Source organism: Dendrobates tinctorius, unplaced genomic scaffold (assembly GCF_039654945.1).
Source record: "Dendrobates tinctorius isolate UK_male_01 unplaced genomic scaffold, ASM3965494v1 ptg000155l, whole genome shotgun sequence".
NCBI classification, from domain to species: domain Eukaryota; kingdom Metazoa; phylum Chordata; class Amphibia; order Anura; family Dendrobatidae; genus Dendrobates; species Dendrobates tinctorius.
Genome location: NW_027361822.1, coordinates 15,571,744 through 15,595,258, shown reverse-complemented (window position 1 = coordinate 15,595,258; position 23,515 = coordinate 15,571,744). Strand labels below are relative to the sequence as shown.

General features: G+C 42.6%; 1 protein-coding gene across 1 annotated transcript in view; it reads right to left on the bottom strand.

Annotated features, from left to right (window-relative positions):
* Positions 1-23,119, bottom strand: part of LOC141051123 (uncharacterized) — a 168,866-nt gene extending 145,747 nt beyond the window's left edge. Inside the window, exons 1-6 of the mRNA XM_073548011.1 lie at positions 22,970-23,119; positions 22,661-22,840; positions 22,453-22,576; positions 22,272-22,369; positions 7,897-7,910; positions 700-724 (exon numbers count right to left, since the gene is read on the bottom strand). Coding sequence (XP_073404112.1) covers positions 700-724; positions 7,897-7,910; positions 22,272-22,369; positions 22,453-22,576; positions 22,661-22,840; positions 22,970-23,050 — 522 coding nt within the window. The 5' untranslated portion in view covers positions 23,051-23,119. The remainder of the gene's footprint in view (positions 1-699; positions 725-7,896; positions 7,911-22,271; positions 22,370-22,452; positions 22,577-22,660; positions 22,841-22,969) is intronic.
* Between the last annotated feature and the right edge of the window lie 396 nt (positions 23,120-23,515).

Below are 23,515 nucleotides of genomic sequence, written 5' to 3'. Positions count from 1 at the left end.
ATCAGTGAATAGTTTCAATACTGTATGCATAACATGAAAAAACCAGGTAAATAACTAAGGGCAAGAAAAATGAGGAAAATTAAAAGCAGTTTTAAAAACAAATTATATACAAAATATACATAAGGTGGGGTCAAAAAAGCGGAGAGGACAATAAAAAATAATAATAATATTAATAGCCTCATAGAAAAGACGCAAAACCCAGGGACTCATTGAGTCCATGGGGAGTCATGGTACCGAGGATGGTGATCCACCTGCACTCGGCCTGTGCCAGCAGACATTTAATATCACCACCCCTGATACCAGTCTTAAGACTTTGTATAACTCTCACCAAAAATGATTTAGGGTCACAGCCGTGATGAATCTTATAATGCTGGGGTATAGTTTTCAATTGAGAGACGTCAGAGACATCTACCGCCGCCATGATGTCCCGGACGTGCTCTCTAGTACGCACCTTCAGCTGACGGGACGTTAAACTGATATATATTTTAGGGCACCTGCAGTTGGCATAATAAACCACCAGGGTGGTGCTACAAGTAATATGCTGGCGGATAGAAAAAGTATGCATACCGTCAGCTGATTGGAAAGTAGACGTCCGCAAAATATTCTTGCAGGCCACACAATGACCACAGGGAAAACACCCCGTGGTGGACCACGGGAGTCAAAAGCATTTTTTTGATGGGGGACGTAGTGGGAATGCACAAGAAGGTCTCCCAAATTGGGACTCCTACGATAGGCCATAAGAGGGCGCCCTGACAGAACATTATTTAGACATGGTTCAGTTTGTAGAATATCCCAATGCCTATTGAGGCATTCCCTCATTGCATCCCACTCCCCACTGAAGGTAGAGATAAATCTCACAATATCCCGTGAATCCTTCCTCTTCGGTGGAGGATGCAGAAGGGCAGAACGTTTAGATTTTATGGCATGATTGTAACCCCTTTTAATGCTGTGGTGGCTGTAAGCCCTCATCAAAAATCGCTCCCTTAGGTCATCTGCCTGTTGTTGAAATCTCTGATCGGAGGAACATATGCGATGCATACGCAAAAATTGTCCGACTGGGATGGCCCGTATTGTTGCATATGGGTGGCAGGAGTCAGCATGAAGAAAAGAGTTTACGGAGGTGGGTTTCCTGTAGACATCTGTTTGTAGATGTAACTGTTGATCAACCAAAATTTTGATGTCCAGGAATTCCACCTCCGTCTGACTGTAACTATATGTCAATTTGATGTTAAACCTGTTAGAGTTAAGCTCTTCCATAAAAAGTTGAAGTTGATGTTGGGACCCCTGCCAAATGATGAAAACATCATAGATATATCGTAGCCAGCACTGCACATGGTCCACGGCCCACACCCCCTCCTCCCCAAACACGTCTCTCTCCCAAAACCCCAAAAAGAGGCAGGCGAAAGAGGGCACACAGGCCGCGCCCATGGCAGTGCCGCATTGCTGTAAATAAAAATAGTTTTTGAAGATGAAAAAATGGTGAGTTAAAATATATTCCAATAACTCCAATACCAATTTACAAATAGGGCCATCCCAGTTGCTGCCCCTCAAAAAATACCTGCAGGCTTCAATGCCATCTTCATGGCGAATGCAGGTATACAAAGATTCTATATCGGCTGTGACCAATATCATATCAGGTTCAAGGGAAACTCCATCAATCCTCCCCAGGACGTCCATTGTATCACGGGCAAAGGAAGGTAGGGCTTCAACCAGGGGCTGAAGGTAATGATCAATAAATTTGCAAACTGGTTCGCATAAACCTCCAATGCCAGACACAATTGGACGCCCCGGAGGGTTCAATGGATCTTTGTGAATTTTTGGAAAAAAGTATATGGTAGGAATCTTGGGAAATTTTGCTATCAAACCATCATAAATCTTCTTGGGGATAATCCCCCTATCCAAAGCTGCAGAGAGGATGTCCTCCAAATCATTAGAGAAGGCCCTTACAGGGTTATGGTCCAATCTAAGATATGTTCTCTCGTCTCTCAGCTGTCGCAAGGCCTCCTTCTCATACATATTTTGAGGCCATATCACCACATTTCCCCCCCTTATCCGCCGGTTTGATCACTATGTCTGAGTAAGATCGCAACTCATTCAGAGCAAGACGTTGTTTTGCGGTCAAATTATCAGACCTCCGTTTTGTAGTGATCCTCCGGAAATCCTCCACCACTAATCTGGTGAAAATTTCCACCGCATAACATAGAGACAAGGGGGGAAATTTGGTAGACCGAGGTAATATTGACGAGGGAAACATACCTGGACGGCCAACATCCTGCTCCCTCAGTAGTTCCTCTAATGCTGACAAGGCCTCATCCTCCATTTGGCTGTCTGTGGGAACATCCAACTTTCCACCACCATATAGCTTCTTACATACCAACTTGCGAGAAAACAAGTAAAGATCCTTTATTGCTACAAAAGGATCAAAAGAATTAGTGGGGGAAAAAGTTAAACCTTTTAACAGCACATCAACCTGAATAGGAGTCAGAATATAATTAGAAAGATTAATCACCTGTGGAATCTGATTTTTAGCCTTGTCTGTTTTTTTGGGGACAGCCCCTTTGGCTTTATCATTATGAGAGTCACGGATGGCACCTGGACGTGACCCAACAAATTTAGAATTGGATCGAGTAGATCCCTCACTGGAGGCAAAGGAAGTAACTGACATAGATCTTGCTCGGGAAGAATTTGTGGTTTTTTTGGATCTGTGATTCCATTGGTATACAGGGTTAGTTTGGTGGTCACCCACATCCCTCTGAAATTTTTTTGTTTTTACTTCGCAGATTTCTTTTTCCCATTTCACAAAGTCAGCATCCAATTCACAGTTAAGGGCTGTCAATTCCTCCCCTGACATATCCTTCTTCAAAATGTTTTGCAATTCCTCGATTTCAACATCTAAAGCAGTGATAGAACTCCTATTCAATTGAATGAGTAATTCCATGAAGCCTTTAGAGCAGTCGCTAGCCAAGTCCTCCCATTATTGCCGTATGTCTGCATCCTCAACCGAAAAGGAAGGGAACACCTACACCCGCAGGCCTCGCGGAATTAAACCTTTCTCAATGTATTTATTCAGGAAAGCGCAATTCCACCAAATTCTGGTGCGCCTATTCAATAGAGACCTAAGCTTCCTGCCCACCTCCCTAACCTCTCGACCACCACCAGCCACACTTGTTCCGGAGTTATCATTAAGCACTTCATCAATATGAGACAGCCATGCTTGCTCCCGTGCCTTATAGTCCATATGGGGCTTAGATCGGGTAGCTGTGAAAAACACAGGAACAATTAGAGCAAAACAAAGAAAAAAACCCTCAAAATACATATTTATTCATGCTGTGCAAGTTCCCCAAAATGCCCCAAGTAGCAGTAGAGATGTAGGAACGACTCACAAAGACAGAAAAAAGGGAGAAAGGAACAGAGTCCAAAACTACATTTAAATAACAACTTTTATTGTGAAAGACAATGAAGGAGCAAGACAAATATGAGCATTGATAAAATAGATGAAGAGACACTATCATTGTCACCGGATACAAGAAGCACCCTGAGCAGTGGGGTTAGTGGTAAATAGGGGTAAAGATGATAAATTCCCTCATAGTGGGAAAGTGGAGTTTGTATGAAAAAGACATGATAAGCCCTCCAAACCCCCTTTCAATCGCCATAACCTGGGAATGTAATCCTAATAAGTGATGGAGTGGGGTGGAGGAAAACAAAATAAATCTATTGCACTTAGCCCATTCAAGTAATTAGAAGGTTAGAACATACCCATCATTGCAACCACCAGCAACCCGCTGACTAGGAGAGCCCCGACGCACGTTTCGTGGTATAACTGCTTCCTTGGGGGGCGTGGCTAAAGTAGTGACAATTGCCCAGTTATATACAAAATACAAGCAGTCACATGTGATCAAAGGTCCAATCCCTTCCCTTCCAGTCCAATTCTTTATTGTTATCATCGGTGCATCTTTCTAATATATTAAAAATCAAAAAAGAAAAAAGCCCATAATGAACGCGCAAAATCTCAATTTTTATTCATAATTATAAAAAGACATAAAACCACATAAACATATTACAAAAAAGGTGCCAATAGTGCAAAGTCATGAGCCCAACTGAACTAGAAAAGTGACACCAACACTGGGCAGGAATGTAGTATTGTATCATTATATTCATGGATTCCATGCAATTTTACTCATGTACTTCATTGAAAAAAAACTTTACCAAAAGGGAAAATCCCATCATAGTCATATAAATTATACTAGCAGCCTTAGTGAATAATAGTCCCATACATAGAAATCATTACGGTTAACTACTAGATGCAAAGAATCATATCAAAGAAACATCCATAGTAATGACCTACCAAGCTTTCAGTGATGGTGCCGCTGCCCCAACGTACGTTTTGGTGACGTGCCTTCATCAGGGGGAGTGGCATCATGACCTCAGCAAGCTCAGAGGATGTTGGTAGTTGTAGTTTATTATGGTATCCTCATCGAGACAACGCTGCTTTAGTGGCTGCATGTCGGCACATGCGCCACCCACGCATCCGGATCAAATGTCATCAGGGAAGGCACAACAACGAAGAGCGACGCGACCGGACCAACACTGCAACCCATGTGGGGTACGTGGGCAGAGGCATCAGGACCATGCGCCGCCCACCGTGGTTGACTGGCACCGTCACCTGAAGACATGCCCAAAGCCGAAGGCGCATGCGCACCAGCCAGGAATTGCTCCCAGCGCAGTCATCCGATACCGAGCCACACACATACAGAATACAATTATACCATCACATATTCCCACATACACAATCATAAGAGACATACAAATATAATAAAAAGCTGCATTTAAACGTCCTAGTGATAAATATACTTCGGTGCCAGGAGCAAAAACAGCAGAAGTGAGACATGCTAATTCAGGTGACAAGTATGCTATGTGGTCCAGTGACCGCTGTGTCCGCTAGGGGGCGCTGTGTGGGTGTCCCAGGACAGCCGTATAAACATTTCCATTGCCCTGATAGGGGTAGGATACTGAAAGATCATAATGATCAGCAGAGGTACTGCTGACTAGTACGTTCTGTTACAATGTGTCAGGGAAGCCTGTGTGTGATTGTCTGCAATAGGACCTTGGGTGAGGTCATAGCCATGTGATCACCTGTGGGTGTGGTTATGGACCATATAAGGTACCTGAGGTCTGGTCACATGTGGGTGAATGCAGGGACCCGATTGGTCCAGAGAGGAAGGTCCCGCTGACATAGGGCTTCCTGCCTGACAGCACATGTGGACGCTGTATGTAATGGCGATGTGTGCCTGTTAGTTCCCTGGAGGGAATAAACGTGCAGCATGGTGAAACAGCACGAGGCAACCCTGACGTGGGTAAGATAACTTGGTGGCTAAAAAGCCTGCGCATTGAACAGTGCATAATTTGTGTGATGCAAGGATAACAGAGCTGAACTCTGTAATGGACGCAATGCTGACTGTATGCTGAAATGGATTATACTGCTTTATGAAAACCCATGCTGGATGACTTATTCGCTGCCAAGCGAGTGTCCCCCAACCTTGAATGACAGCGCTACCTCACAAATGGTGGAGAATTGCTAAGGGCAATATAGGAGCCTTGTTGCTGGGGGCAACGGAAAAGGACTGCCAAAAAAAAAAAAATACTTTGTTGCTAAGGGCTGCGGTTCCAACAGCACATGTTGCAGTGCTGGCAACGCTGAGCCAGGAGGACTGACTGTTGTGAAAGCCGTACACTGACAGCAGCTCAGTGGAAGAGACGGGTGATTGCTAGTGTGCCTCTGCAGATAAGAGGTACCCGAGGACCTGTGTGGCCGACACAGGTAACGACAGGGTTCGTTGTTGTACTGACCTGGATCAGTGAGCAAGGTCCTGGAGGGTCAGTGTTGGGAGGTTCTGGGAGAGGAATCGGATCCCTGGAACACGTGATATGACCTTGGACCTGGTGAGGCAGGTGTGTTGGGAGACCCTGGGAGGAGGGTCGGCTCCCTGAATAGCACCCGGTGTGCCCTGTGTGTTGGACGGTCTCAGGCGGAGACGGTACGTCCTCAATAGCGCACAGACAGGATACGTGAGTTTTTTGGAGTTTTTTCGTGCATGTGTTTTTCCTTTTTTCCCTCAGCAAAACCTGAAGGTGCTTGCTGTGGCTCAGTGGGGTCACGAAGATCTCGCAGCACAGGGACCTGGTGTTTTTCTTTTTTTGGGATCTGCTCTTTCAGCATTGGTAGCAGACGCTGTCTGTCTACACCATCCTGCTGCAGCGTTATTGCATGTGACTAAGCGGATACAGTAGTTGTGGCTTTACACAACTATTAAGGGTGAGTACCCTGTATTATTTCTTTATACCCATTATACCTGCACTGGTAAGGCCCTATGGGTGCGCTTTTGTGGTTTCTTTTATCTTCAAGGGTGACAAGCGGCTTCCGGTAACCCGGCGGGGTTACGAAGGGGACAAGCGGCTTCCAGTGGATCAGCGGGTCCACGAAGACGGCGCAGCAGGAGCTGCAGTGACACCAGCAGCTGTGTGTGAACAGCAGCCGGTGGTGCCGGTGATCGGTGACAGCAGGAGCTGTGGTGGTGCCAACAAAGACTTGTGTGGTATCGTAAGAGACACAAACTGTGTGGTGTGAACTGTGGTCTGAGAAGACCGGTATAACAGACATGGGGAGATCCCAAAAGGGGGTGGAGTCCCAAAAGGGGGCGGTGACCCAAATCGGTGTATTAGCACAAAAGGGGGTGGAGTCCCGGGAGGGGGCGGCAACCCAAAGTGGGGTGTGGTCCAGAAAAGGGCCCAGTTAGAAGAAATGACAGCACTAGATGACTCAGTGGGTACATCTGGAGTACCGCAGTGTGTGTGTATGACTTGGTCAGAATGTGGGATATCCTTTCCGGATAGTAACGATGGGCCGCAGGTGTGTACCGTGATGCTGCATCGGGAAGGAGTCCCTGGTAGGCTGGACTCAAAGAGTCAGGTGACTCTCACAGGAACTCCGCTCGTTTTAGCTCTGACCGAGAAAAACGTCAGAGTTCGCTGCCTCCATGGGGTCATCGTGAATTATAAGGTGGACAGAGTCCTAATTGAGATGACAAAGGGGGAGTGCCAAGGTGGTAGTATGCCACCAAACTTAGTGCATACCTTTGAGAGGTGCCGGGACTTTGTCATGTTTAAAGATGTGGGGCAGGAGGATAGAGATGTTTCTACTGTAGGGCTAGCAGACACTGAGACGCTGACGCCTCCTAACGTGGACAGGCCAGACGTAAGGGCGACCGGAGAAATAATTGCGTCAGACGAATTTACTGACCTGACGTCACCTGAAGCGTTCCACAGTGTGAATGAGAATGGTGTGGTAAACAAAAAGAGCGGAGCTGACACACGGATAGAGAGTGTCTTGGGGGTTCACCGTACGGTGTGGTGTGACTGTGACGTGTTATTGCCAGTGGCCACCACTAGGACAGAATCTAATGCTGTGCTGACTGAAACTCATGACAGGACTGGTGGTAACCTGATCGAGAGGATAATGGGAATAGAAACACAGTCAGAGGGTAACCGGGGGGTTCACTCGACTGATAGGACTGACTCACCCTTTGACGATATAGTTAAAGAATTAGTGGTGCGACACGTGCTGGCCAAAAGAGAACAAGATCAGGAGATGCAACTAATAAAAGAGACAGTGGAAGAACATGTCAAACAAGAGAGAATCTTGAGACAATTGGCCGAGCACAAGGTGGAGGGGCTCGAGAAAGAAGTCTTGGAGCTCAGAGGTCACCTGTCCACCTGACAAAGTGTGAACAAGAGCCTTAAGGAAGAGATTGAGGAACTCAGAGGAGTAGTAGAAGGTCTTCTGCGGGAGAAGAGCTTGGACGGAGATGTTTAGCAGCTGGGTCCGAGTGATAACAAGACGGAACTGCCGGTACCTATCTTGGCAAAGGCTCGCGAAGAGATAAAATCTCCTGAAGTTGGTGAGCAAAGAGCCGAAGAAAACAGTCACTTGGTCGGGTCAACTGTAGTGAGGGAAGTGTCCGTGGTAAAGCCAGAGTCTTCTGTCCAGGAAGAAACAAGACCACGACCTTCAAATCTGTGATCGAGGTACCCGAAAACATGCAAGAAGCCTGTGCGGAGGAAGGGGTACATGAGGCTTTCAAGGAGGCGGTCAAAGCATGTGAGGTGCACTGGGCACCTGAGACTCGGCAGTTGGTGATAGTATCAGCCAGGGAAGATACATCAAACCGAGTAGCTGTCCTGAAAGAGATGCATTTGCAGTGTCTACGTGTCAAACAATTGGTTAGGCAGAGTGATATGAAGGCTGCTCGACGCCTAGAGATAGCAAGAGAGGCTATGGATCGGTTGGGTTTGAGGAAAGATGTGGTTCCGGTACCCAAAACTCTGATTGGGAGAATCATTGGAAGGTCCGGGAAGGTAATGCAAGACCTTGTGAATATCTCCGGTGTGGTGAGGGTGAGGATCCCTCCTGATGATGACCAGGTATCCAGGGAAGTGGATAGGATTTCCATCATGGTGGTTGGCTCCGTGGAAAGCCTGAGAGAATTTCGGATGCTCGTGGAGTATCGAGTGGAGTACCTGCAAGAAATTGAGCAGTTGAGGCTGGACCGTCGGCGAATTAATAAAGAAATAAAGAATACCAGGTGGCGGCCGCCTCCTACCCAAGATGTAAGGACCCGAACGGTTCCTCCAAGAAGTGACAGGGCAGATGGCAGAAGAGTGTCAGCAAGGGGTAGTTCGACTGGCAGGATGACGTTGAAAGACCATAGTTCCTGTGAGACGCTGACTGAGTCAGACTCAGACCAGACAGCAGGCTCTACTAAGACTTATGACCGCACCAACTGAAAGAGACGGTCAGTGAGAGAAAGATCAGGTGACGAAGAATACTGCAAGTAATAGAAAAACTGACGGCACATCTAGAACTTGTCTGAATAGGTGCATAACAAAAGGTAACTTACATATTAAATAGAAAATGGTAGCACACCAAATATGAAATATGTGAAATACGAATAGCAAAATGGCTTTAGTAATACATTTCATAATGGCTTTTATAAGGCATATCAAATATGAAATAAGTGAAACATGAATAGCATAATGGCTTTTGTAATCTAGAAAAACATATGAGATACTTAGCACAAAATTTGGCCAAAAGATGTGAGCCCATTCACCAACGACAAGGTGATCTCAGATTGAATGGGTCCCTATACTGACTGCCTAGTGTGAACTGACCTCTGGCTAGTAACATGATAAAGCCTGTATATATATAGGACGATAGGAACCAAAACATGTGATTGAATGCGATTAAAATCACCACTTGATGAAGGGCGGAGTGCTCAGTCAGAAAAACAGTATACAAGTAATAGAAAAACTGACGGCACATCTAGAACTAGTCTGAATAGGTGCATACCAAAAGGTAACTTACATATTAAATAGAAAATGGTAGCACACCAAATATGAAATATGTGAAATACAAATAGCAAAATGGCTTTAGTAATACATTTCATAATGGCTTTTATAAGGCATATCAAAAATGAAATAAGTGAAACATGAATAGCATAATGGCTTTTGTAATCTAGAAAAACATATGAGATACTTAGCACAAAATTTGGCCAAAAGATGTGAGCCCATTCACCAACGACAAGGTGATCTCAGATTGAATGGGTCCCTATACTGACTGCCTAGTGTGAACTGACCTCTGGCTAGTAACATGATAAAGCCTGTATATATATAGGACGATAGGAACCAAAATATGTGATTGAATGCGATTAAAATCACCACTTGATGAAGGGCGGAGTGCTCAGTCAGAAAAACAGTATACAATTAATACTGCAGACAGGTGGAGACTAGAGTGTCTGATGACGCAGACAAACCGTGACTGGGGGGTCAAAGACAATGACCGGTATTATGACCGCTGGGAGTGGGGGAGGCCTAACGTAGAGATGAGGCCGTATGACAAATGGAGACGGTTCTCTCGACCTGGTGGGCAAGGTGTAGTGAGTGCCCAGTCTCGAGAGCCGGGGGTTATGCTGTGTGTTCAACCCCACAGGATTGAACATAGGGGGGATGTATGTGGTGCAGTGACCGCTGTGTCCGCTAGGGGGCGCTGTGTGGGTGTCCCAGGACAGCCGTATAAACATTTCCATTGCCCTGATAGGGGTAGGATAATGAAAGATCATAATGATCAGCAGAGGTACTGCTGACTAGTACGTTCTGTTACAATGTGTCAGGGAAGCCTGTGTGTGATTGTCTGCAATAGGACCTTGGGTGAGGTCATAGCCATGTGATCACCTGTGGGTGTGGTTATGGACCATATAAGGTCCATATAAGGTACCTGAGGTCTGGTCACATGTGGGTGAATGCAGGGACCCGATTGGTCCAGAGAGGAAGGTCCCGCTGACATAGGGCTTCCTGCCTGACAGCACATGTGGACGCTGTGTGTAATGGCGATATGTGCCTGTTAGTTCCCTGGAGGGAATAAACGTGCAGCATGGTGAAACAGCACGAGGCAACCCTGATGTGGGTAAGATAACTTGGTGGCTAAAAAGCCTGCGCATTGAACAGTGCATAACTTGTATGATGCAAGGATAACAGAGCTGAACTCTGTAATGGACGCAATGCTGACTGTATGCTGTTTCTGTTGCTGTGACGGTTTATGAAGCTGAAATAAACCGCATGGATTATACTGCTTTATGAAAACCCGTGCTGGATGTGACTTATTCGCTGCCAAGCGAGTGTCCCCCAACCTTGAATGACAGCGCTACCTCACAGCTATAATAAAACATTACAAAAATAAGTGTCAAGTGCGATAATGAAATGACATATTACAAAGAATGCCTATACACAATCATAAGAGACATAAAAGGCTGTAACTAAAAGTTCTAGCCGTATAAATGTACATCAGTGCCAGGATTCAAAACGGCAAAGCTGAAACATACTAATACGTGACAAGTATGCTATAATAAATAGTAGCAAGAATATGAAATGTCAAGTGCAAAAATAAAGTGACATATTATAAATCATTTATTAGGTTTTCATTGTGAATATATTGAAAAGGAAAAAATAAAAATTATCTACTACCTTAAGGTGTATACAAAAAAAAAAGTATTAGAAAGTGCCACACAATATAAAAATGTGAAAAAATATGTAAAAAGATAAAATCACACACGAATAAGAACACTACTGAAAATGGCCTAATATAAAATATATAAAACCCATAACCTAATAAATATAGATTAAATACATAAATTCCACATAAACCGATAAACTATCATCACAGTTGATGTGAATAGTATCAAACATACTGCACATAGCATCAGAGGGCCGATATCAAAACAAAAATACAAAATTATATCCTACATAAGAAAAAGAGGGAAGTAGTAAAAAAATCTGGATCTTTATGATGTAGTCCATATAAATATAAGTCCCATAAAGGAATAACCAACATATGACAGCACGACGGTGTGACAGCTTACGCGATCATTTAGTGAGGAGTTACTACACACCCACTAATCAGCCTAAAATATTTCCAGGTCTGATGCCCAAACCCCGAAATGATTGGGGTTACATGCCAATCTATATTTATTAGGATATAGGTTTTATATATTTTATATTAAGCCATTTTCAGTAGTGTTCTTATTCTTTATTGTGTGATTTTTATCTTTTTGCATATTTTTTCACATTTTTATATTGTGTGGCGCTTTCTAATACTTTTTTTTGTATATACCTTAAGGTAGTAGATAATTTTTACGTATTTAATTTTTATTTTTTCCTTTTCAATATATTCACAATGAATACCTAATAAATGATTTGCAATATGTTACTTTATTTTTAATTTCTCCTGAGTGCGCAGATACCCAATATGTGGAGGAAAACAACTGTTTGGGTGCATGGCAGAATGGAGTGTCATTTGACCTTTGGAATGCAAAATTTGCTAGAATAATTAGCGGACGCCATGTCGCGTTTGAAGAGCCCCTGATTTGCCTAAACAGTGGAAAACCCCCCCCCCAAGTGACACCATTTTGGAAACTAGACCCCTTTGGGACCTTATCTAGATGTGTTTTCAGCACATTGAACCAGGTGCTTTACAGAAGTTTATAACGTAGAGCCGTGAAAATAAAAAGTCAAATTTTTCCCACAAAAATCTTTTTAGCTACAAATGTTGCATTATCACAAGGGCAAAATAAGAAAATGAACCCCAAAGTTTGTTGTGCAATTTCTCCTGAGTTCACCGATACCCCATATGTGGCCAAAAACTACTTTAGAGGCACAGTGCAACGCTCAGAATGGAAGTAGCGCCATATTACATGGCAGATTTTGCTGTACTTGTTTGAGGGTGTCATGTCACATTGGCAGAGCCCCTGAGGTGCCAGAGCAGCAGAACCACCCATAAATGACCCCATTTTACCAATTCAACCTCTCAATGAATTCATCTAGGGGTGAAGTGATTATATTGACACCACAGGTGTGTCACAGACTTTTATACCATTGGGCAGTGAAGAAAAAATATTTTACATTTTTACCACAAAGATTGTGTGTTAGCCCCAAGTTTTCCATTTTTACACTGGGAAATGGGTAAAAACAGAATTTGTCCCACAATTTCTGCTGAATGTAGAAATACCCCATATGTGGCTGCACAGTACTGCTTTGCCATACAGAGTGACTCAGGAGGGATGGAGCGCTATTTGCCTCCGTGAGCGCAGATTTTCCTAAACTAGTTTGCGGATTCCATATAAAGAGCCCCTAAGTGCTAGAAAAGCAGAATCCCCCCTCAAGTGACCACATTTCGGAAATTATAACCCTTTCGGAATTTATATACAGATGTAGTGACGATTTTGACTCCATGGGTGTTTTCCAGAAACAAGCAGCAGTGGATGTTGCCGAATGAAAGTTGCAAACTGCCATTGTAGAGACCAGGACGCTGTAGTGACCTGTACATGGCAGTCACCAGTACATTATGCCCAGCTCATGCTCCCAGAGACACACCTGTAAATTAGGCGGGCTCTCATCACTACAGAAATGCCATACACATGGCCGCTAAATGTTGTTTAGGCCCACTGGGGCTCAGAAGGGAGTGGGGCATTTGGTTTTGGGACTGGAGAATTTGCTGAATTTCTTTTGGGGAGCGAGGAGCCATTTCATTTTTCCAGAGCCTTTGTGCTACCAGTAATGTGGAAGCCCACTATAATTCCATTAACAGATGACAGATCTGAGTGGGGACTTGCTTTTTTTGTGGATTGAGTTGAAGCTTTTATTGGGAACATTTTACATAATGCTAGGGATCACATTTATCTGGCCCTGGGGTTTCCATCTAAATCTCTGAGTGACGTGATTCAGATGAAACCCCCAAAAGACCCATTCACTATAATGAGGCAGCAGATTTACTCTGTTCAGTGGTGCCCTTTTCAGAAGTGCACAAAACTGTGGCAGATGGCACTTTTATGCAATCCTAAAAAGACGGACACCGCCAAATCACAGGTCCTATGGCATCCACAGTGCCTCTATCTGCCTCATTATAGGGAATTTTCCACCAGGGGTTCTGTCTGAATCATGTATTTCAGAGATTTACACGGAAACCCCAGTGTAAGCGCTCAGCATAGAGCACAGGATAAATGTATGCTGAGCCTTACTGCAATCTTTGGGAGGCAGAATGAAAAAATCAACAGCATGTGAAGAATAGGTTTTATTTATTTTTTACGGGACGAACTGGCGTTTTTATTGGCACCATTTTCGGGCACATGACATTTTTTGATCGCTTTCTATTTTGATTTTTGGAATGAACAAAAAAACAGCAATTCAGGCATTGCTTTTTACCGTTCCGCGTGTGGTAAAATTGGTAATTTTCTATTTTTCTGCTGATAGAGCGGTATTGTGGCTTGGTTTTTGGGGGCAAGATAACGTTTCGGGTGGTACCATTTTTATTTAGATCCGTCTTTTTGATTGCCTTTTGTTGAACTTTTTGTTCGGCGGTATGATGATAAAGCATAGTCTTTTGCCTTTTCTTATGGTGTTCACTGAAGAGGATAACTAGTGGGACAGTATTATAGAGTGAGTCGTTACGGACGCGGAAATACCAAATATGTGTACTTTTATTGTTTTTTTTATTTACATAAATAAATGTATTGGAAAAATATTTTTATTTTGTTCTTTATTTAGGGATTTTTTAAAAATATTTACACTTTGTAATTTTTTATTTTACTTTTTTACATTGTCCCAAAATGAAACATTACTGTATTACATCAGATGGCTGATCCAACACTCTGTACTGCAAAGTATCAGATAAGGATCTTACAGGCAGGGAAGGAGGCATCCCAGCGCCTTCTCTCAGCTGGTGCTCATAAGCCGCCTTCCCTGCAGGACCTGGAAGGACCCTGCGGCCATCTTGGGGCCGGGGGTCTCCATGGAGACCATCAGAACAACGCAATTGCATTGTCCTGATGGAAGTGCACAGGGAGTCCCCTCCCTACACGATACTTCTCTATGCTACTGTAGCTGACAGCAGCATCAGAGGGGTTAAATGCCCGCAATCGGTGTTAGCATCGATCATGGGCGTTGCTGCCGGGTGTCAGCTGTCACATGCATCTGACACCTGCACCTGACCACCGCAGCGTTCAGCGTGAGGTTGCACGATCGGTGCGCTGTACTAGTAGTGCTGTTTGCAGGAAAGTAGCTCCCGCAGAGCAGTACTGGTACGGCATATGTCGGGAAGGGGTTAAGACCCGCGACGGCTATTACAAGTATTGTGTTATGCCATTTGGGCTCTGAAATGCCCCAGCCGTCTTCCAAGAACTTGTAAACAATATTTTCCAGAACCTCGTCTACACGTGTGGTAGTGTACCTAGATGACATCTTGGTATTCTCTCCCGATCTGCCAACACACAGGTGGGACGTTCACCAGGTTCTGCTAAGGTTAAGAATGAGCTGTATTATGTGCCAAATATAAAAAATGCGTCTTTGAGTAGACCTCCCTTCTTTTTCTTGGGTACATTGTTTCCGAGACTGACCTGAAGATGGATCATGAGAAGGTATCCGCTGTCCTGAAGTGGCCCTCTTCAGACGAACTTCATGCTATCATCAGTTTCTTGGGTTCGTGAATAAATATTGTCAATTTATTCCGCATTTTTACTCCTGGACTGCTATTTCTGTCATAGTAGCATAGTTAGTAAGGCCGAAAAAAGACATTAGTCCATCCAGTTCAGCCTATAAAATTCTGTCAGAATAAATCCCCAGATCTACGTCCTTCTAAAGAACCTAACAATAATTGTAAGATACAATATTGTTACGCTCCAGGAAGACATCCAGGCCTCTCTTGAACCCTTCGACTAAACCCTTCCAGATTCTCACTGCCCTAACAGTAAAGAATCCACTTCTATGTTGGTGGAAAAGCATTTTTTCCTCCAGACGCAGAGAATGCCCCCTTGTGACTGTCACCTTCCTTGGTATAAACAGATCCTTGGAGAGATATTTGTATTGTCCCCTTATATACTTATAAATGGTTATTAGATCGCCCCTCAGTCATCTTTTTTCTAGACTAAATAATCCTAATTTTGCTAATCTCTCTGGGTATTGTAGTTCCCCCATCCCCTTTATTAATTTTGTTGCCCTCCTTTGTACCCGCTCTAGTTCCATTATATCCTTCCTGAGCACCGGTGCCCAAAACTATACACAGTACTTCATGTGCGGTCTAACCAGAGATTTGTACAGAGGCAGTATAATGCTCTCATCATGTGTATCCAGACCTCTTTTAATGCACCCCATGATCCTATTTGCCTTGGCAGCTGCTGCCTGGCACTGGCTGCTCCATTTAAGTTTATCATTAACTAGGATCCCCAAGTCCTTCTCCATGTTAGATTTACTCAGTGGTTTCCCGTTCAGTGTGTAATGGTGATATTGATTCCTTCTTCCCATGCGTATAACCTTACATTTATCATTCTTAAACTGCATCTGCCACCTTTCGGCCCAAGTTCCCAACTTATCCAGATCCATCTGTAGCAGAATACTATCTTCTCTTGTATTGACTGCTTTACATAGTTTTGTTTCATCTGCAAATATCGATATTTTACTGTGTAAATCTTCTACCAGATCGTTAATAAATATGTTGAAGAGAATAGGTCCCAACACCGACCCCTGCAGTACCCAACTGGTCACAGCGACCCAGTTAGAGAATATACCATTTATAACCACCCTCTGCTTTCTATCACTAAGCCAGTTACTTACCCATTCACACACATTTTCCCCCAGACCCAGCATTCTCATTTTGTGTACCAACCTCTTGCGTGGCACGGTATCAAACACTTTGGAAGAATCAAGATATACAACATCCAATGACCCACCTTGGTCCAGTCTATAGCTTACCTCTTCATAAAAACTGATTAGATTGGTTTGACAGGAGCTATTCCTCATAAACCCATGCTGATATGGCATTAAACAGTTATTCTCATTAAGATAATCCAGAATAACAACCCTCAGAAACCTTTCAAATATTTTACCAACAATAGAGGTTAGACTTACTGTCCTCACCCAAAAGGGGGCCAACCCTACGGAGTGGACTCCAGAAGCAGAAGACGCCTTTGTATCCATCAAGCATGCTTTCTCTTCGGCTCCTGTGCTGCATCGTCTAAACCATAACAAACAATTCTTTCTGGAGGTGGATGCTTCTTCCTCAGTGGCCGATGCTGTTCTTACTCAGAAGTCTTCACCTGGTCACATGGTGACCTTCTGTAAGATCTTCTCTGCAACTTAACGCAATTACTCTATTGGCTATAGAGAACTGTTCGCGATCAAGCTGGGTCTGGAAGAGTAGCGATACTTGCTTGAAGGAGCGATACACCATGTGGTTATATACACTGACCACAAGAACCTTGCCTATCTGCAATCCGCACAGCGACTTAACCCTTGACAAGCCAGGTGGTCTTTGTTCTTCGCTAGCTTAATCTTCACGCTATTCTTCTGCATAAAATGTGTGATGTCTCTGTAGCCCTAATATTTCTGTACATAAGGTCTCTGAATAAATAATCTTAACCAAGCATTACAAACTTAGATAAGGGAGGCGGGGAGAGGGAGACATTTTAATTGGAATGCATAACACCAGATGTTACAACAAAGAATGGAATGGATCATACATGTGAATAGTAATTTTCGTTATGAACAGGATTATTATTATAGTATTGAAAAGTTAAAGACTTTTCACACTCAGAGGTTGTAGATTGAAGAGGCTGATGAATAAGAGATCCCTGAGGTTGAGAGTTATAAAGAAGAGGCAGGAGAAAATATTGGGTATTTTTTGGGAGCTATAAGGGAAGGTGTTGAAATACTCTTCTCCAAATAGTGAATATATATGTAACTGTGAAATATTCAAAGGAATACTGCATTTAATGTCATTTTTAAATACCAGATGTAGATTAATAACTTCATGTTTTAATCCAAATGCAAGTTCTAACTTACTTTCTCGTTTACTTTTTTGTCATTACTTTGACTCCCTATTATGTATCTTCTTGTATAGTTTCTCAAAATGATATGGTTTACATCCATGTGAATTTTCCTTTGTGGTCAACAAAATATGATATTCAAGTAACACATTTACAATCTTCTAGGCATCATAATGGCTTCTCCCTTTGTAAGATATTTGATGACTAGTAAGATTCCTTTTGTTAGTAAAATATTTCTCACATTCTGAATATGGAAATGGATTCTCTCCTGCGTGAGATCGCTGATGTTTAACAAGAACTGATTTATTTGCAAAACATTCCCCACTTTCTAAATATGAAAATGACTACTCTGTGTGAATTCTCTGATGAGTAACAAGATGTGATCTGTCTGCGAAACATTTCCCACATTCTGAACATGGAAATGGCTTCTCCCCTGTGTGAGTTCTCTCATGTCTAACAAGATGTGATCTGTCTGCAAAACATTTCCCACATTCTGAACAAGAAAATGGCTTCTCCCCTGTGTGGGTTCGCTGATGTTTAACAAGAACTGATTTATTAGTAAAACATTTCCCACATTCTAAACATGAATATGGCTTTTCTCCTGTGTGAATTCTCTGATGTTTAACAAGATATGATCTTTCTGCAAAATATTTCTCACATTCTGAACATGAAAATGGCTTCTCTCCTGTGTGAGTTCTCTTATGTGCAACAAGACGTGATCTGTCTGCGAAACATTTCCCACATTCTAAACACGAAAATGGCTTCTCCCCTGTGTGAGTTCGCTGATGTTTAATAAGAACTGATTTATTTGCAAAACATTCCCCACATTCTAAACATGAAAATGGCTTCTCCCCTGTGTGAGTTCTCTGATGTGTAACAAGATGTGATCTTTCTGCAAAACACTTCCCACATTCTGAACATGAAAATGGCTTCTCCCCTGTGTGAGTTCTCTGATGTGAAACACATTGTGATTTCTTTGCAAAACATTTCCCACATTTTGAACATAAATATGGCTTTTCCCCTGTGTGAATTCTCTGATGTTTAATAACAGATGAATTATCTGCAAAACATTTCTTACATTCTGAACATGAAAATGGCTTCTCCCCTGTGTGAATTCTCTGATGTCTAATAAGAAGTGATTTCTTGTTAAAATTATTCTCACATTCTGAACATGAATACGAATTATTCCTTGCATGAACTCTTTTTTGTCCAACAAGCTCTAATTTTGGCCTAAAATATTTTCCACACTCTGAAGAAGAAAATATTTTCTCCTCCATATGAATTTTTGGATTTGTAACAAAAGACGCTTTGAGGGAAAAACTTTTTCCACATTCTACACTTGAAAATGTCTTTACTGTAAGAGCAGTTACATTGTTAACTCCACTTTTGTGACTTTCATTTTTCTTAAAAGTATGTGATGAATCAGAAGATAGGACCTGTTTAAAAGTATCAGATGATAGATATTTGCTGTAAAAGGATGACTGTATTTCTGGACTAGTGGGATAGATGTCAGTTATATCTTGAGTGATATCAAGGTCATCCGATTTAAAAATTGAAGATGTCGCTTGTCCCTCTGATCTCTTGGTGCAGTCACCTGCCAAAAATAATTATTTTTTAATAAATTAGGCTGAAATATACTTTTATAAAATTTTGAAAATAGCCAAAAAATGCAAGTTATGTAGCAAAAATAAATTGTTTGCCAAGATAAAAACAGTTAAAGTAAACTTGGAAAAGCAACATGGCTTCCATCAACCAATCCAGCAAAATCTGTGCTCCCAAAATCAAATATTCCCCTCGCTTCTGAGACCTGCTGTATGCCTCTAGCCTAACATGTCGATCCAGATGAAAGTAAATACCCAATGGGGCAGACATTAATTGCTACATATTAGGGAAAAATTCCTTCCCAACTCCACATACATCAGTCAGACTAGTTCCCTGGATCAACGTCCCATCACAGAATCTAGTACCCTTAAACTGCAATATATTTTTACAGGAAAGGCATACAGACCCTTCTTGAATTTTAGTAGTGAATTAACCATTAAAACATCATGTGTCAGAGCATTCTATAGTCTTACTGCTCTTAGAGTAAAGAACCACTGTGCAGTAACTACTGTAGGCAAAAACAGGGTCATCTTTCGAGTAATTAAAGCAGGCCTGCACAACATATGGCCTGTGGGCTGCATACGGCACACTAAAGGATGTTGTGCGTGTCGCAAAGCTGACCTGGAGAAGCCGCATCCTTCTTCCTATATTAAAATGTATTTGCGGCTTTTAGACGTGAATAGATTTGAACACTGTGGCAGTGGGACAGGAGCAGTGCAGTGCTTGTCAGCCCACGCTTTGATTTGCACTGGCTTGATGAGGTCAGCATGCTACTGAGCTCTTCACACCGCTGCAGGCACCAGGCCACTGAGGTGACGAGGACGCGGCGGGCACCGGTAAACGCTCCAAGAGGAGACACAGATGAAATGTGTTTGTTTTGTGTGCAGTGAGGGGAGATATGTTTTGGAGGAAACAAAGTGAGAGGAAAATTATATATTCATTGGCGCAGCATGGGAGAGATTTATCTTTATGGGGCAGTATAATGATGCTTCTATTTCTAAGGACACCATGTCAAGAAGTGCTGCTGAAGACAGAGAAGAAACAAATCTGAAAAGACTAGCTTTGGGCGTAAAATGTCACTACTGTGTCTGTACTACATGGAAACAAAATTAATGTGAACGACTTCAATCAGAGAAGATATCACCTACAAGGTACCTTGATTTAAATGTTTATTTGTGATCCTCCCTGCATCTCAATAGTAGTGCGGCTCCTGAATTGTCCGTAGTCTGACGTTGCCTGTTAACAACTCCCTTAATTTTTTTACCATTGTTAAGGACATACTGGGAAATGTAGGTTCAAGCAGTACAATTATATAGGGGACTGTCCTACAATTACACTTGGTTGCTGTACTAAGATTGGTACTGCATACATGTACTGACGGTGGTTCTAGCCCTGCATTCATATACTGACGGTGGTTCTGGCTCTGCATTCATGTACTGACGGTGGTTCTTCCGCTGCATTCATGCACTAACAATGGTTCCAGCACTGCAGTCATGTACTGATGGTGGTTCTAGCCCTGCATTCATATACTGACGGTGGTTCTGGCTCTGCATTCATGTACTGACGGTGGTTCTGGCTCTGCATTCATGTACTGACGGTGGTTCTTCCGCTGTATTCATGCACTAACAATGGTTCCAGCACTGCAGTCATGTACTGATGGTGGTTCTAGCATTGCACTCATGTACTGACGATGGTTAGCTGCATTCATGAACTGACTATGGTTATGGAGCTGCATTCATGTACTGACAATGGTTCTGTCTCTACTTTCAAGTACTGACTGTGGGTCTGATGCAGCATTCATGTACTGATAGTGGTTCTGGCACTGCATTCATGTACTAACAATGGTTCCAGCACTGCAGTCATGTACTGATGATGGTTATGGAGCTGCGTTCATGTACTGATTCTGATCTTTTACACATGTAACGATCTATAGTGTGCTTTCTGGCTTTGTTAAAACTTAAAAATCCTAAAAACTTAATCTCACATCTTTATGAGGAGGATTTACCAAATTTTTTCTGTAAAAACTCAGTTTAAGTTAGAGTGTATTCATACTGATTTCTTGGGGGAGTAGAAACTCTCCAAATCCTCCTCAAATACTCAAAACTTGGTTCTAGAGATGTATTAATGTACTGATGCTGGTTCTAGTGATGTATTCACGTATCTACCTCATTACTTTTTTGTGGTCGCTGGGATTGGTTCAGTATAGCAATGTGGCCCTTGGAGCAAAAAAATGTTGTGCATCCCTGAATTAGCGTATGTGACATGGCAGTACTTGGCAACCTAACCTATTGTAGGGGAAAAATTTTATGTTTGATGAGTTGTTTTTTTTAAGAAATATTAGATATTTAGAGAGAACTTTTCAACATAGGGCACTAAACCGGAATTGCACTCATTTATGATGACCTATTGGAGCTACTATAAGACCTGACTAGAAGTAAAAGCATTAGTGCTCCCCATTTTAAGAAAGATTCTACACTTGTCATTTTCATTCCTTGGGATCGAAAACATCATAAAATTCATGACATGGAGTTATTAGAGCCATCAACCACGCACATCTTAGAGATGTATCATGACATATGTATAATGTATTTTACTGTAGTTTATCGTGAACTTCTTTGAAGTTACATGATGTTTTCTCACAAATTGAAAAGTCAGGATAAAGGGAAACTCTGCTGTTACTGTACAGAAATTCACATGTGGACAAGATTAAAAGATATTACATTTAATTTACTAATAAGGGGGAATTTTTATTTTCTAGACTTGCAGATGACTCCAGTACAATTTCTTATTTACATGCTCACACTATTAGGGACAGTTTTGGTTGGAGGAGCATGCAGTGGTATAGAGGCAGAACAGTGACTTATAATTGTGATATGGTCAAACTACACCACCGATAAAACAGTGGCAGCCAGTGACTGAGGAGAATCTGTGACTTCTCTGAATTTAGCGGTTAGTACTCACCTGGGTAGTCATATGTAGGAATCTCCTCTTTGCACCACTCATCACCACTCACATATGTCTCTGTAGTATTAATATGGGTCAGAATTTTACCCTAAAACAAATATTGTAAAAGTCACAGACAGATGGAGAAGTCACATCTATGATCAGCTCTAATCCTGCCATCTCCACCGTTCTCATTACACAAGTATAAAACATATAATACTGGTGGATACAACAAGACTGAGCACAAGACCTTCACAGCCGTCTACACATCATAGGGGAGATCTCAGACACCTTCTCTCCATCTACCTGATGATCCTGAGGAACATTGGGATTTTCTTGTTTACAGTCCTGTGGGAGAAGAGGACGGGGACATCTCTCTGGTGTTGTCCTCTTACTGGGTAGAACTGGAGGAAACACATACAGGGACTGAATTCATTATTTAAATACAGATTATTATAGGTCATGTATATTTAGCCCTGTCTATTACCTGGTGATGTGAGGGGCTGGGGAACCTCCATCATGACGTCCTTGTACAGATCTTTGTGTCCTTCTAAATACTCCCACTCCTCCATGGAAAAATAGATGGTGACATCCTGACACCTTATAGGAACCTGAAATATACAATGATACCGTCATCACCCCCAATTCCTTTAAAGAGTTACTGTATAGCGTCCCATCATTCCCAGTAGTGTCACCTCTCCAGTCAGCAGCTCAATCATCTTGTATGTGAGTTCTAGGATTGTATGGTCATTGATGTTCTGATGCATCAAGGGGTGATGTGGAGGTCCAGTAATTGGGCTCAGGGGTGTTCTCCCTCCCTCAGACACAGGGGCCTGACAGTGCTCACTAGAGGTCTTCTTCACTACTGTGTAATCCTGGTTATGGAGAGACACACTAATAAATCTCACTACAGACATTTCCAGAGTCCTCACCTCTCCAGCTCTGTCCATCTGTTATTCCCATAGATAAGAATGATGTAATGTGACGTCATCAGAATCTCTCACCTCTCCAGTAAGCCGGAAGAGGATCTCTAGGGTGAGGTGTAACATCTTCTCCACTATCTGGTTCCTGTCCATATCCAACATTGATGGGTCAATCACGAAAATTCTCTTATATAGAATATCTCCACTGAGAGGATCCAATATTGTAGGGATCTGAATGGTGAGAAGAGGACGATGTAACATCATAAAGATCCCATGTAATGACACATTTACAGGCGATAAAGGGAACATATGAGGAGATTGAGACCTCTGATCTACACGTTCTAACTGCATTCCTCAAAGGCCACAAACAGGTCATGTTTTCAGGATTTCCTTGTATTGCACAAGGTGCTGGAATCATTATCTGTGCAGGTGATTAAATCATCACCTGAGCAATACAAGGAAATCCTGAAAACATGACCTGTTTTTTTCGGCCCTTGAGGAATTTAGTTTGAGACCTCTGGTGTAGATGTTCTATTGTCAGATCATATAAACTGGAATGTCATAAACATCACCTACTTGCTGCACTTGTGACTTGGATGTGATTGTAAAAGCGGATTCCCAATTGTC